Source organism: Candoia aspera, chromosome 6 (assembly GCF_035149785.1).
Source record: "Candoia aspera isolate rCanAsp1 chromosome 6, rCanAsp1.hap2, whole genome shotgun sequence".
Lineage (NCBI taxonomy): Eukaryota > Metazoa > Chordata > Lepidosauria > Squamata > Boidae > Candoia > Candoia aspera.
In genome coordinates, this window is record NC_086158.1 from 24524314 (window position 1) to 24540679 (window position 16366).

The 16366-nt window shown below is 43.5% G+C and overlaps 1 protein-coding gene across 1 annotated transcript; it reads right to left on the reverse strand.

Moving 5' to 3' along the window:
• Positions 1 to 809: 809 nt before the first annotated feature.
• P2RY1 (purinergic receptor P2Y1) lies at positions 810 to 1986 on the reverse strand. Its single transcript, XM_063307886.1, has one exon. It carries the CDS (start codon positions 1933 to 1935, stop codon positions 850 to 852), a length of 1086 nt encoding a protein of 361 aa, XP_063163956.1. The 5' UTR covers positions 1936 to 1986; the 3' UTR covers positions 810 to 849.
• Positions 1987 to 16366: the final 14380 nt, after the last annotated feature.

Below are 16366 nucleotides of genomic sequence, written 5' to 3' on the forward strand. Positions count from 1 at the left end.
TGATAGAAGGAATCACAAAATAAATGATAATGGATTCTCAGTGTGATTCCATTCGCTCAGTGTGATTCCATTCGCACAGTGTGAAAGTGCACTGTGCGAAAGTGCACAGAAATTTAATTCTCTACCCAGAACTGCTGCCACAAGGGAGCTTACAAGTACATTGGGGAAGTACCCTAAATCAATATATAAAAAAAATTCAGACAGGCTAATATGCATTGAGTTAATTATTAAACCAAATTCAACTTCAATAAAATAAAGAACTAAAAGCAGGCTTATTTCTTATTGATCAACTGAGTAAAATGCGGCCAACTTCTTGGCATCCCTGGAAAGGTTTTTGTAGATGTTGTTTTCAATGAATGTAATGAGATGTGATATTCTTGAGGGTTTTGCATTAGCCTCCAATAGGGCTTTCTATGACCACAGCAATGAACAAGCAAGAGATTTGGAGATAAGATAGTAGAGTTAGACCTTACACAAATATTTGATTTCTCATAGATATTTCTCAGGTTCTCAAGTCAAGGATGTGCTTGGATATAGGGACACAAACTCCTAATCGCTTCTCTCTTTAAATTGTACGTGCCACCATCTCCATTAAATTCATATTTCAGACACTTTTCTGATTTTTTCCATTAAAATATTTAAATTTCACTTACTTTCCTCAAAGTCATTTTAGGCAAACAGAGGATGATCAACACATACACACACACACGTTCTTCACTGGTTATGATTTGGGTTTTTTTTTTTCCCCAATGCACAAAATCAGTATTATAAGAATTAAAAATAGGTGGGATGGTGCAAAAAAAAAGAAAGGAAAAGAAAGGGAAGCAAAGGGAAGGGAAGGGAAACCATTCACAAGCTTGTGTCTCCATTTTGTTTGCATTCAGATAAAATACTCAGAGTCATATCCTCACTTTTGGATTGCACATTGAGCTCACTTCGTCTTGAGGCTTTCCGAGTTGCCCTGGAGAGCCTTCTTCGAAAAGTGTCTCCTGCCAAAAAATATAGTATAGGATCCACGCAGCTGTTGAGACTCGCTAGCCCTCGAGTTACTTGGTAAGTAGCATAAACCCTGTTGTTAAATGCACACATTTCCGGAGTCTGAAAATCCAGCCGGGCGCGTAGATTCAAGTTTTTCATCACGTGGAAAGGAAGATAAGACACAGCAAATACTGCCAACACTATAATAACCAAGTAAATTGATTTCCTCCTAAGCGGGGAATTGTCTAAATCTTTGTAAATCAGTGCTTTCACGATTAATCCATAGCAACCAAGGATCAGAATGAACGGGATGCAAAACAAGAAGACAGTGGTACACATGCTGTAAATGAAGTAGCTCCGCAGGTAATTATCTACTGTTGTGTCATAGCACGCCATAGTTTTGACTTTCCTTACCTCAGTCCCAGAGTAAAAGAAGATGGGAGAGATTCCCACCACCACAATAAACCAGACCAGGGTGCTGATATAAACAGCATTCTTTTTTTTCAGTCTCCCTAATGATTTTAAAGGATACACCACACCAGTGTATCTGTGCACACTGATGCATGTGAGGAATAAGATGCTTCCATAGAGATTGACATGGAAGATAAATCTCTGTAGCTTGCACATGAAGTCTCCAAAGATCCAGTCAGTTTGATTGAAGTAGTAGAAGATGAGGGCAGGGAGCGTCAGGACATACAAGAAGTCTGCGAGGGCCAAGTTGAACATGTAAACTGAGATGCCACTCCATGGCCTCATGTGAAAGACAAACATCCAGATGGCCACACTGTTGCCCAGGAATCCAGTGATGAAAACTACAATGTAGACAGCTGGCAGGTAATAGAACTGAAAGCCAGTTTTGGTCAAGGAACATTTGCTAGTGGCATTGCTGGTCACGTTGTTAGCCAGTGCATGGGTTTCAGTCATATTCAGGACAACCGAAAGAAAGGCTTCAGTCATGGTGACACCAATGAGTTCACATCAGTGACCTTCAAGATCTAGAATCAGCAAGTGTCCCTAGAGGAAACAAAGAAAGTATCTAAGCTACATCAATAAAAAAAACATACACCAAAACAGGCAGGGGAAAAAAACATATTCAGTTTTAGCAGACCTAGAAGATGAGTGTTTATTTATATCTTGCTACAATCTGGTGACTCTTGGTGGCTCACATGATAGAAGAAAAATATTAAAATGCCCACAGTACATTTAAACTTAGAATCTAAATAATTAAATCATAAAATCATGGGGCTTCTACGAGTTAGCTAAAAGACAAAGCCATACTACGTTTGCTTTTTTGGCAGGCAGATGTTCCTGCAGATCAGTTGAGATGCTTTAACTTGCTCCCCATATTTGAATGTCAATATTATCTTCTTTCTAGAATATGATTGCTTAACCTTGTGGGTTATTTCCTCATATGCCCTACTTCTTGCAACAAAATGTAACACAAGGAAATAGTTCTTACAGACTGTTAAACTCAGTCAAGTATCAGTTTTTGCTAAAGCATCTTACGGACATTTCCAGATGATGCTGTTATCACACAATCACCCTGACTCATCCGTGGAATTTTACAGACCTCATTCTCCATTTGTAACAATCCTCTTCCCACTACCACCACCGATTCCTTCTCTTAATAGGGGGGAAATCATTTATGGACGAAAAGGCAGAAGACCTTTGCAATACTTTTTGACTGGCAGCGGTAAAAAAATTGTCCGTCTGAAAGCTATTTTATAGCTGGAATTTCATACACCAGGAATGCAGATGGAAAGTAATGAGCTTCCTGAAAAATTTAGCCATTGAGTGGTCCTACAGTGTAAAAGATCTTCATGGACATAGACTTAACTGCTTCATCAACAACCCCCCCTTGCAGCTTGGGTACTTTACTTTAAATCTGATTTGTCATTAGCAAGCAGCCAAAACAAAGTGCTTAGCAAAGGCCAAAGAGTGGTGGAATGGATACAGGTCAGGAAGAAGATTCTATCAAGAGTTTTAAAGGAGTGTAACCTTGCCATTACTGAAATAGTGTAATCCTTTGCCCTGATGTTTACCGATCAGAATTGCCATGCGGTTATTGGTGACTATCTTTTTTTTTTCTGTATATATATACATTTTCCCCATTCTAAATACGTATTGTTTCATGAAGTGAAGTAACCTAGGAGATGCTTTCTCTATATAGATAGATGGTGGAAGAGTTTTCAATCCCTACATTATAAAAGAAAAGTGAAGGGGATATACAATACAGATGTTAAGGTCTTTAAATAATTTCCAAATCAACTTCTACATTTGTTTAGATACCCATCCTAAATACATTTTCATTATATTTTCCTTCTTAAGCATATTAGAGGGACCTCCTTCAATGCATGACATAGCATGCATCTTGGTGTTCTACTTGGTGTTCTGCTTTTTTTTTTCTACAACTAGTATTCTGTACCTGAAAATAACTCAGAACCATCCTAACAAGAGGCTGTTGACAAACACACCTGCCACAATCTGGTCTAATTCCTCTTCGGAGGCATGGATGACAGAAATCACAACTACACATTGTGGCCATGCAATCCGCAAATTAACCATGAGCTAGAACTGTCCTAACTAAATGTTTCAGCTCACTAATCTTTAGCTACTGAAGGCAGAGGGAGGAGGGAATAAGAAATGGTCATTCAGGCAGCACACTATGGCATTTTTTAAAGAAAGTAATTTTGTTTCTTAAATTTGAGTTAAACAGGTCATAAATGACTGAAGACACTGGGAAAGTTTCTGAAAATCTTTGGATGGTGGCAGAGAAGGGGAGAGAATCCAGATTCCCCCTCCCCCCACCAAGAAAATAATTATCAGTATTCCATGAGAAACCCAAGGATTACACAGTCTAAAAAAACAGGGGAGGACAAGAATAAGAAAACTGCAGGGAGCAACAGTAAAGGTTGAACTGCATAGAAATGACAGGAGAATCAGACAGCAAGATAGCTGTAAGGAGACAACTGAACTGAGGAAGACTCAGTTGTGCATCCTTAGGCACCTCCTATAGCTGTATTCCCCCATGCTGGCACTCCAGCTCCTCCAAAATTATGAAATCATAGCTTTATTCATACCACATATAAACCAACAATTATCCTTAACAAACCGCAATGGCTTTGCTCACACAACATGTCAAGGCATACTGATATATGTTGGGCTTTAGGTTAGCCATCAGTTTTCAACCTTGATTTATGGCATTAGCAGGCTGTGGTATCAACCTCTGTTGTGTTCATATGAGACCTGCACCTAGTTTAAGGGCAGCAAGCGCTAAAGAGTAATACCTAAAGCTGGCTTGACTTTTCCTGCTTCCATGCCCATTTCACACACACACACACTGCCATCACCACCTTCTACCCCTGCACACCAGTTCCTTCAAAAACATCAAAGCCGGGAGCAAACAGACAAGGCTGGCAGAAGGCATCTCATTCCTCCTCCCCCTCCTCCCCCACGCCCTGAATGCACAACTCACGGAAGTCTTCAGTCAACAAAATGGGTTCATCTGGAGACAAAGCTCAGCCCTGGATCGAAACTCAAGCACGAGGGCCCGCATAGCTCCGGGGCACGTACAGAAAGCCCCTTCTGCCTAGTCTCCTTCTTCTGTCGTCTCTTTCTTTCAGCCGCGGTTTGACTGCGCTCCTGTGCGGTCTCATTTCAGCAAATCCACTCCGTTCTAATCGACATTTTACTTCCGACTTAATAATGTCTATTCAGCGCAGGAGTGTCAGCAAAAAACCATCGCTTTGGCCACCGAGATTGTTAGCTCCATGCCCTGTTTTTCAACCGGCTTTTCTCCCACTGAGGAAATGTGCACGCTGTTTCCCCAGGAGAAACGAGAATCCCCGATGGAAAGAGCTGTGTGCCTAGCATGGTACGCGTGCCTCTCAGTTACTTTGTCAGACAAACTCTCCAGGGGTGAAAAAATGACAAACACCGCGGCGGAAAAAGAAGACGAAGATCTCTTCGCTCGGGCAAATTCTTTAGGCAAGGTTTTCGACAGCTGCTAAAAGGGTACTTTTGAAAAGAGATGCTCCCGCCGTTCGTTTTGCTTCCGAGCAGGAAACTTTCCTCCGCGGCCAGGACTTACCTTCTGGAACGCCTCAACATGCTTGACGAGAGCGGGCAACGCGGCGTCTTGCCGCCGCCGCCGCCGCCGCCAGCGCTGCTGCTGGTGGTGCTGCCACCGCGCCCGCCGTCGCCTTACCCTTCATGCCGGGGTTCCTTCTTCGCGGCCTCCCGGGCAGGCGGGAGAAACGGAAGGAGCTGGCGGCGCGAAGCATGTGCCCGTCAGATCCCCGAGCTTTGGGCTCCTCGCGGCGACCGCCGCCACATTCCCACACTGGCTAGGCGGGCGAAGTGCGTGCTGACGCGCGCTGCTCCGGCAAGCAGGCGAGGAAGTGCAGGCGAGCCGCGAGGGGGAGCGCCAGGAGACGGGAGCGGCGGCGGAGGCAGAAAAGAAGCCGCCTTCAGCGAACGGGTGGTTCCCGCCCCCTGAAGCTCTTCGCGGCGTGGGCGAAGGCAGCGCGATCCGGGCTGCGAACGCCCCTCGCGAGGCTTGTGCAGCTGTTGGGCGTCCCTCCGAATTCTTCCAGGCAGCCGCGCAGCCAGATTGAAACCCCGCACCCGTTTTCCATGATAAATGGGAAGACCAGGAATTTGAAAAGCCCCCCTTCCCTATCAAGAGGAAGCGAGCCATCTGCGCTGCTCTATTTAGTTGGTTGATCTCACACTCATTTGCACTGATAATGTTACCTGGTCGGGTAGTGAAACGTCTGCAAGCAAACAATCGAGCTCCGAGAGCACCAAGGACGCCGCAGTTCAACCCTGAGCTACAGAGATTCTCTTCTGTTAGTTGGTTGAGTGGTACCTGAACCTACCCCAGTGGCACTGTTGGTACTGCTGAGAGCAGAAGGTGTCCTGATCTCTAAAGCAGGGTTTCTCAAACTGGGGCACTTTAAGATGTGTGGACTGCAGCTCCCAGAATTCTCCAGCCAGCAATGCTGGGAGTTGAAGTCCACACTTCTTAAAATGACCCAGATTGACCTGATTTCCACTGACTTCCAAGAAGATAGATGAAAATATGGATCCATAGTTCTGCATTGTGGTGATGCAGGTTAAACCAGACCTGTGAATGCTGTGGCTCAGCCAGCTAGGTAGAAGTGACTTCAGGTTGATTCATTTAAAAACTGTGAATATCCATCCAGTTCCATAATTCAGATCTACTTTTTTCTGCCATGGTAATGTTCCCCAAAATAAACTAATTGGTGATGGTTATGCTTCAATGATCTGTTATTTGAGAATGAGTTCAACTCAATCCCATGTAAAAATAATATAAAATCAAGAGGATCCATATGTTCATGGATCTGACTTTCATCCAGATGAGACTTTATGGATGCATTAACTTCAGACATGTTGAAGTTAAGACATGTTGATCCCTTTTTTTTAAATAAGAATTTTATTAAGTTTAAGCAAAGATAAAAACTACAGAAAAACAAAAAACTACAAAGGAATTTTTTTTAAAAAAGTGTAGAAACACAAGAGAAACTTTTCAAAATTACAAAAAGAGGTGACTTCCAACTTTTAACAGCAAGGATATAGAACAATTTTCCATAATCAATCCCTTATTCTACATTAAACCAAAATCACATTATTTCTATAAATCATTCCATTGGCACATTATAAAAATCACTAAATACAATCGTTCCCTTTCCTTATATTAAAAGAATATATATATATATACACACACACACATACATACATACCTCCCAAGTCTAGATGGGAGATTCCACAGAAGGTTGTGGAGAATAACAGGGCTAAGATCCTGTGGGACTTCAAGATCCGGACAGACAGGTAGGTACTGGCCAATCAACCAGACATCGTGGTAGTAGACAAGGGCCAGAAGACAGCTGTGGGTGATAGATATAGTGGTGCCAAGTGACAGTAACATCAGGAAGAACATCAGGAAGGAGTATGAGAAGCTGGAGAAGTACCAGAGCCTGAAGGAGGAACTAGAGGGGATGTGGAAAGTGAAGGCCAAAGTGGCCCCAGTGCTGGTAGGGGCACTTGGGGCTGTGACTCCCAAGCTGGGAGAGTGGCTCCAAAGACCCCAGGAACAACATCAGAGCTCTCTGTCCAGAAGAGTGCAGTGCTAGGGACAGCTAAGATACTGTGCAGAACCCTCAAACTCCCAGGCCTCTGGTAGAGGACCCGAGGTTGAGGAAGACACATACCACCCATAGGGGTGAGAAGGGATTTTTATATATATATACACACATACAGTATATTTGATAGGGATGTTTTAATTAACAAATTAACTGATTAAAACAGTTCAGTTGATGAACGACGTGCTGCTCTTCATTAATCATAACAGATTTTAAATGTCTGTTAAAAATCTAAAACACTGAAGAGGAAAAATACACTCTGAAAAGTGGCATTCCTTTCCTATGAATAAAAAAAGGCTTGTTCTGGAATGATACGTGTTACTGCACAAAGTGCCTAAACAAATATACTCTCCCTCTTTAGAATTCTCACACAAACATGTACACATACTGTACGCACATACAAAACCCTTTGACTGCTATTTGTGAATCAGATGACAACCCAAATTAACAGTATCTTTTCTAGCAGGAGTGTTTGGAAGCGCAGCACCCTTTTTAACTGAATGCTGGAAGTTAGACATGGGGACATTCCACACCAGCAGGAGTTATTGTTTACCCTCCTATGTACATTAGCTAGGTCTGGCACTCAGCCATGCTTGGCTCATCTAGAAAGGGTTGGCTTGATTAGTACTTGGGTAGGGAACTATCTTGTTGTTTTGTTTTTGTTTTTGTGTTCCTTCGAGTCAGTTTTTGACTCCTGGCAACTGCCTGGATGAGTCCCTGCAGTTTTCTTGGCAAGGTTTTTCAGAAGTGGCTTGCCATTGCCTTCTTCCAAGGGCTGAGAGGGAGTGACTGGTCCAAGGTCACCCAGCTGGCTTTGTGCCCAAGGCAGGACTAGAACTCACAGTCTCTAGCCTGGTGCCTTGACCAGTACACCAAACTGGCTCTCTAGGGAACTATCTGGGAAGTTGAAAAGATATCTTGGGAATATTGCATGGATGTGTCCATGAAAAAGTCACAACTTATTTCCTTCCTTCCTTCCTTCCTTCCTTCCTTCCTTCCTTCCTTCCTTCCTTCCTTCCTTCCTTCCTTCCCACCCATCTCTCCCTTCCACATTTTTGCCAGGAAAACTGCATGGACAGCTTCATACTGGAAGGAACCACAACCAGGAATCAAGCTCAACTTGACGGGGACTTTTTTTTTAGTGCCTACTTTTTAATACAGTAGGCAAACATTTCTAGAAGGGCAGTGATAATGAGCACTCTCTGATTTAGAATCTTTTCTCCAAGCTCTATGATACATATGAAACCATGAGAGCAAGTATTCTACACATGCTTAAGGACACTTGTTAGAATTCAATTTTGTCTTCCAAAAGTGAGCCTGTATACACAAAATAAATCCAGATTTTGTCTAACAGGTGCTTTATCCTTTCATCCACTGTTCATGTTTGTTTAGTTCCTGGAGCAGTTTGCTTTCAGCTTGGATCCTTCCTAGCAGCAGCAGCAGCAGCAGGCATAGCTTTTGTTACCACTGTGTTGGATGTTTTAAAAAGTAGAATAAGATGAGATGAAATGTTTTATTTCAGAAGCTTAACACTTCCAAAATGGCTAAAGATTTTTTATACTGACTACAATTTTCATAAATATTTATGGGGTTAGGTATTTAACCCCATAACTACTTCCCCATGTCATTTTCATTTTTGAAAGGCTTCTGATGCTATTCCCAGTTCCTTGCATTGCCTGCTCTGACAGGAGGGCTCTAATCTGTTTTGTGGTTCCCCCTCCCCTCGCAAATTCTGTTCCTCAAGATTTTTTAAATTGGAAATGGCAAGCACCGAATGTGGAACTTCTGCATGCAAGGCACATTCTTTGCCACTGAGCCCTTGGCTCTCCTGTAAGCGAATGAAAGCTACTGTTTATCTGCTACATTATTAGCATGCAGTATCAAGGAAGCCAGTGGATAAGAGACAGAGCTGTGGATTAAGAAGTTTCTGGTTTGAACCTCTCTCTTCTGTGAACTGATGAGGTGAACCTAGCATTCCTGTTTCAGCCACAGTTGCCCTCACTGCCATCTGCCAAATCATCATCATCATCCTGATAATATGACTGGGGGGTGTTGGAAGGATGACTGAAATAGTCCATGTAATGGATTTCCTCTGAAATTTAAGAGATTGTAGTGGTTGTACATACTTTGTATGCAGAAAATCCAGAAAATCCATGATCGTTCAAGAAAAGTTGGGAAAGAATGAAGTCTGAGATCCTGAAGAGCTACTTCTAGTCAAGGTATTTTTGAGCCTTCAATTTGAGTATTCAAAGATATGCAGAGACACAGTGTTGCATTTGGCCTTTTATGTTCCTTTTCTTTTTACTAGTTTGTATTCCATTTGTTTTTTGAAAATTTATTTCAAAGAAGAGAATTTTGGTGTGGTGCTCATTGGTGTAGTGTGACATTCCAGCTGTCAGCACCTGTTCATTTGAGCATTCACACATACACTCTGGATTTCTTTGAACTGTTTTAATGAAGCGTAATGAATGGTACAGAAGGCAAGCTGCGAATAAAGAATTCCCTCCAAAACCTAATTTAAAACTACATTCCCTTAGCTAGTCCCCTTTCCCATGAAGCATGTCACTCCCTCTCCCATCCAGATGGTATTCCTGTTGTATCTCAACCTCGCGTCCTTGATGTGCTCCATAGCCAAAACAAACCCCTTTACATTCCAACATCACACCTCCCTCCCATCTGGCAACATGAGAGAATGACATGATGGGAGATGCCCTGATAAGGGTTTCTGTGAAACCTTTGATCGGTGGATCTGACACCAGCATTTATTTATTTATGAGGTAGTCAAATGGGGTGTGTATATATGTGAAGGCCCTGCCTTTCGTTGTTAGATCATCCTTGCATCAGTCTTCCTGGCTTTCCATGGTTCAGATATATCCCAAATGATATCCTCCTATTGACCATTTTCAGATTGGGAAGTGCACATGGCCAAGGAAGCTTTAGAGAAGTGGACAGATGAATCATAAAAAACAGGAACACCAGCACTTGACCATTTGCCACCAAGTTTAAAAAATACTATCAAGATAAATTCAAAAGAAATGTCCAAGCACCGTGAGAATAAGGAAGAGAAACAGAAGCCCATTTTTCAGGGAAATAAAACTTGCAAGAAATTGCAAAGCAAATTTTGGCACAGCATATGCAGAGATGAAAGGGAATTCCGAGGGCTTCCAGGCCCTGAACAGTGTTGGGGATACAGGCAGGATACAGTTGCAATATTTTCCTATGAACAACTGCTCAGCTTCTGTTTAACATACCTGCCTCCAAAAGTTGTCTATTCCACTGACATGCAAGATAAAATCCAAACTTAGTTGTTCATAATAGTTGCACGTAGATTATATTGCTATCCTTAGCTGAAAACAAAGGTATTTAGATAGTAAAGTATTTATGTTACATTATAAATATAGAGTTTATCATTTCTACTCTAAGAATCATCCCTCAGTATTTGTTTATAGCAGCACTGACAAGCAACCCCAGTTTCATGTGTTTCTGATATTATATTAATGCTGTCTCATTCCACCCATGATTTAAAGCTTGTTATCCCACTGCTTTGTGCACTGCAAAACATCTGATCCTCGCTCTTGGCACCAACACTGTCCCTGTCACAGTGGCAAAAAATTGTAATCCTCTTTCTTTTGAGGGAGATGTATTTCTGTGATCAGGCCAGCTTTAATTTTCATTGGTAATTCCATATGATGCTAATACGATAAAAGTGTCAGAGTGAGGGCGAGAAATAGAAAATATATCAGTCTTGTGAAACACATTTGGTTAGCAAGCTATAAAACATAGGATGTAGCAAATGGAGACTGAGGATATCATATTGTTATGCTGGCTCAAAGTTATACCACCTCAGCAAGGGCTGGGTTCCAGTAAAGTTGGCTAGTGAAAAAAAAACTCTAAGAAGGCGTAAGCTTGAATTTTGTCTTCTACAGTACATTCAGCTTGGGAGAGAAAACACTTGCAGAAAGTTGTTCATTTTCATTTTAGGTCTGGTAGTCATGGAATCCTGTAAAATCAGTGGTCCCTGTCTGTTTGCAAAAGGCAAACAACTTTAGTCCTTACAACTTTCAATGCATGTCTTTAATATATTTATCCCAAAGATAAAATGAACATGACTTCAGTTTTCTGTCATAATGCATGGAACAAATATTCAGCACTCATATGCATGGAGCTTATACCCAAGGACCCTTGTTTCATTTTATTGTAGTGGAGTCATCTAAATCAGAAGTGATAACAGTTTTACTTAGTTTTTAAAAAAGAGTAACTTTTCATAAATAAGGTGAGAAAAATAAATATGTAAAAACATGAAACTGTCAGCTTTGTTCATCCTCTGGACACATTTTGGACATCCCTCTTCAACACCCCACCCCCACCCCCCTTGCAAATGATTCTGAATGCAGCAGCAAGTTTTGTCAAACCAAAGATAAAGAGTGAACCTTGGTAAAGTATATGGACTGAATTGTCTTTGTTCAGGTTTTAATACTTTTGTTTGTTTAAAGTAGGCTGTTAAAATACAGTGTGAAGCAGCCCACACCCAGTTTTCTGAGGTTGTATTAGCTGCAACATAGAACTTCTGCTTTCATTTTCTTTTAACTTGTTTCTGACAGTTCTGAAGAACAAGCAGTCACATTAGAAAATGCGTTCTTTTATCGTAGAGGTAAACAATGACAACATATTTGTGCATACCAAATCAAAGTAGTAGTTTATGATGGTGAGATAAACATAAAAATACACTGCTCATGAAAGATAAAGTTTTTTTTTTTTAAGTTCTTAAAGGTACATTGACTAATAACCAAAACTGGACCAACAGAAATACGTAAGCACATCTAGGAGTTTATCCCTCTTCAATGTCTAGCAGTATGAATTCTCTAAGGTTGTTTCAAGCAGGAAGAGCTTTGGCAAAGGACCAATATATGGAGGAATTATAGCCAATAGAAGTAGGCAACATTTGGGCCACATGGTATATTTTAAATTATGTGACGTCGAGGTACAGAATGAGCCATGCAGTGTAATGGTTGGCTATCCTAAATCAATCTCAGACTCACAAGCAGGAGCTTGAATAAAATCTGGTTTATTTAAGAATAGTATGCAAGTACAAAGAAAGCTGAGAATGAGCAAAGCATGCCAAATACAAACTAAAAACCCTCGGCTTGAATAAAATCCTTCCCCCTCGTTCAACTGTTTCAAATTCCCCATCCCAGGTGCTCCTAACGAGTTCTGCTAATCAACGGGCAAAAGGACCTTGAACACACACGATAACCCAAACACATTCCATCCCCATGAATAGAGATAGAAAGCCTGGTACAAGGTCTCCCAGCAGCTCCCTCCCAACTGGAACGCGTGTCAGCACCATGGCATGCGAAACGTTATGATGTACTTGGAAACATTGGAACAATGAACATGACATACTGCCCCCCCAAAAAAAATGACAGAGCAAAATACAGGTAACTATGAAAAGAACAGTCAAGCAGCAGGCTTGAAAGGATAATCTGAGTGAAAGCGTCGAATTAAATCAGGAGCATTGACGTGGCGAGCAGGCACCCACTCAGGGTGGGGGAAGTGCTTCCAATGGACAAGGTAGTGAAGGGAGTTGCGAAGTTTGCGGGAGTCAATGATCTCTTTGATTTCAAAGTGTTGCTGGCCATCAATCATGATCGGAGCAGGAGGAGGAGGTTGGGGGTGCCAGTGGGTGGAGGGATGGACAGGCTTGAGTAAGCTGCAATGGAAAACAGGGTGAAAACATTTAAGATTGTGGGGCAAGTCAAGCTTGACAGTAACAGGATTGATAATAGCAACAACAGGGAAAGGGCCAATGAATTTAGGGACAAGTTTCTTTGAAGGCTGAGGGGATTTCATGAATTTAGTAGAAAGATAAACCTGATCCCCGATTTTAAAAGGGTGTTGCAGGGAACGGTGTTTGTCAGCATGGAGCTTGTAGGTAGCTTGAGCATCGCTCAGAATTTGCTTAATCACCGGCCAAGAATCAGCAAGTTGAGCAGCCCAATCGTGAGCCGAACAGGATGCAGAGGGGGGCTGCGGCAATTCAGGAATGGGAACAAAATCTTGGCTGGAAACAACCCGAAAAGGGGTTTGTCCAGTACTTTGGTGGACAGCGTTGTTATACGCCACTTCAGCAAAGGGCAACAAGTCGACCCAATTGTCCTGATGGTAGTTTGTGTAGGAATGAAGGAATTGTTCCAGGGTAGAATTAAGAATCTCAGTAGATCTGTCCGTCTGCGGATGCGACGCCGTGGACAATGTCTGTTCGGTGCCAATCAATTTTAAAAACGACCGCCAAAATTGGGAGGTAAATTGGGTTCCACGGTCGGTCACCAAATGGGAGGGGCATCCATGTAAATGGTAAATGTGGAATAGGAATAGGCGAGCCAGCTGCTGAGCAGAAGGCACAGAAGTGCACAGAATGAAATGGGCTTGTTTTGAGAAGAAATCTTTTACAACCCAAATGACAGTTTTCTTTTGGCTGGGTGGGAGGTCAACTATAAAGTCCATAGAGATTTCAGCCCAAGGACGAGATGGGCTGGCCACAGGCTGGAGAAGCCCTTGTGGTTTCCCCCCTTTACGCTTTGACATGGCACAGACAGGACAGGAAGCAACATAGTCTTTGACATCTCGCCACAGCGAGGGCCACCATAATTGGCGGCGAACCAAATGCAGGGTTTTCATGAAACCAAAATGTCCTGCTACTTTGTCATCATGGGAGCGTTGCAACACTGAAACTCGCAAGGTTTCAGGCATGTAAAGGTGGTGCCCCACCCAAGCGAGATCATCCCTGAAGGAAACTTTGTCTTTATTAGCCAGCAACCAAGTGTCAGTCTTTACTGACTGGAGAAAGTTCGTTTGAAACTGACAAGGAACAGGCGCCCTGCAGTTCGGGGGAGGGGCGGTGCTCTGAGCCGGTTGATTGCGCGTCTGGCTTTGGGTCACAGCAGCCAAGCCTAATTATGGCACCATGAGCACAGTCCCAATTACTTGAGGGCAGTGGTCAAAGTCCTGAGGCAAACGAGACAAAGTGTCCGCAAGAAAGTTCTTCTTGCCAGGTATGAACTTCAATTGGAAGTTAAAACGACTGAAACATTGAGCCCATCTAATTTGTTTTGGGCTAAGGCAATGGGGGGGGGGTGTGCGAAGAGCCTCCAAATTCCTGTGGTCTGTCCATACTTCGAACAGACAGGTAGCCCCCTCAAGGGGGTGGTGCCAAGTCTCTAAAGCGGCTTTTACAGCAAAAGCCTCCTTTTCCCAAACATGCCACCACTGCTCAGTCTCAGAAAACTTTCTGGAGAGATAAGCGCAGGGTTTCAGGATATTGTCGGAATCTGTTTGCAGCAGGATAGCCCCAATAGAAAAATCAGAAGCATCTACTTGTACCACGAAGGGGCGGTCAGGATCTGGGTGTCTCAAAATGGGCTCAGCAATAAAGAAGGTCTTTAATTTCTCGAATGCAGCTTGGCATTCGGGCATCCAATTTAAGACTGCTCCAGGATTTTTAACCTTGTGAGTTTCCCCCAACCCCTTTGTACGTAGCAGGTCGGTGAGGGGCAAGGCAATTTCAGCGAACCCCTGGATGAACTGATGGTAATAGTTGCTGAATCCCAGAAAACTCTGCAGCTGCCTTCGGGTACGGGGCCAGTCCCAATTTAGGATGGCCTTAACCATTTCAGGGTCCATCTCAATTCCCTTGTCTGAAACCCGGTAGCCTAAGTAGTCTAGTTTGGTTTTGTGGAATTCACATTTGGACAGCTTGGCATATAGCTTGGCCCTCCTAAGATTTTGTAACACCTGCTTAAGAAGGTGTTCATGTTCTTCCTTGTTTTCAGAGTAAATGAGAACATCATCCAAGTAGACCAAAACCCCTTTGAATAAGTGATCATGTAACACTTCATTTATCAATTGCATGAACACTCCAGGCGCACCTGCTACGCCAAATGGGAGGACCTTGTATTGGGATGAGCCTAATGGGCAATTGAAAGTGGTTTTCCATTCATCTCCAGCTCGTATGCAGATGCGAAAGTAGGCTTCGCGAAGGTCGAGCTTGGAGAAGATTTTCCCCTTTGATAGGTGGGCTAACATGTCTTTCATGAGAGGCAGAGGATATTTGTTACACAGGGAGACTGGATTTAACCCTTGATAGTCTGTACAAAGTCTGAGTGTCCCATCTTTCTTTTCTCAGAAAAGCACGGGAGCTCCAACAGGGGAATTGGCAGTCTCAATGAACCCCCGTGCCAGGTTTTTGTCAATGAACTCGCGTAAAGCCTCGAGTTCTTTCTTAGACATTGGGTAGATTTTTGGTTTGGGCAGTTGCGCATTGGGGAGCAGCTCAATTGCACAGTCAGTTTTGCAACGAGGTGGCAGTTGGGAACCTGCATTTCCCCAAAAACATCTGCAAAGTCTTGATAATGGTCTGGCAGCCCTTCTAAGTGCGGCAAGCTGGGGCGCGGTGCGGCGATCGCAGCCCTCTCTCCCCCCACAGTCAAGGGTTGCCCCAGTGTAGGAGCTTGGTAAAAGCCATCCCTAAATGTAAGGGTCCGGTGCTCCCAGTTTATATAAGGGTTGCACCAGGTTAACCAGGGGATTCCCAGAATTACCATGGGATCGCCTACAGGTGCCACGATAAATTTTAAAACCTCCTTGTGGCTGCCCATTTGCATCACTACCTGTCCAGTGAAGTGTGTTGCTGGACCCCCCCCCCCGCCATTGACCCATCCAGGGGTGAAGATCAAGGGCTGCTGGAGGGGAAAACTAGGCAGGTCTAAGGCAGCAACCAGATCGGGGTGGATGAGGCACCTGGAACACCCAGAGTCAACTAGTGCCCAAACTTCTGTGGTTTTAGTGCGGGAGCCCAGCTTCACTTTCACTGCTAGAGTGGTGCAATCAGCACTCACCATAGCATCCTCATGCCCATCCTCTTCCACCTGCCCCAGGGCGCAATTTAGGGCAGGTGGCTGACATTTCCTGCGGTTCTTTTGCGGAATCTTCGACCTTTGCGAAGAGATATATGTCTTCCTCAACGTCAGCAGCTCCCTTGGCCACGGTCATTTGGTGCGATGCCAGGGGCGACTTGGCCGGAACTTTCATCGCTCGATCTCCGGTCTTGAGCTTCGGGCAATCTGCGGCCCGATGGCCTCCCTTTCCACAGCGGAGACATTGCCCACGGGCATAGCGGCGGTCCTTCTCCTCGTCTCCAGTTTGGTAGCCTGGTGTGGCAGCTGTTG

What these genes read in the sequence shown, in the direction of transcription:
- P2RY1 (XM_063307886.1), bottom strand. Translation starts at nt 1,935, where the DNA reads ATGACTGAAGCCTTTCTTTCGGTTGTCCTGAATATGACTGAAACCCAT.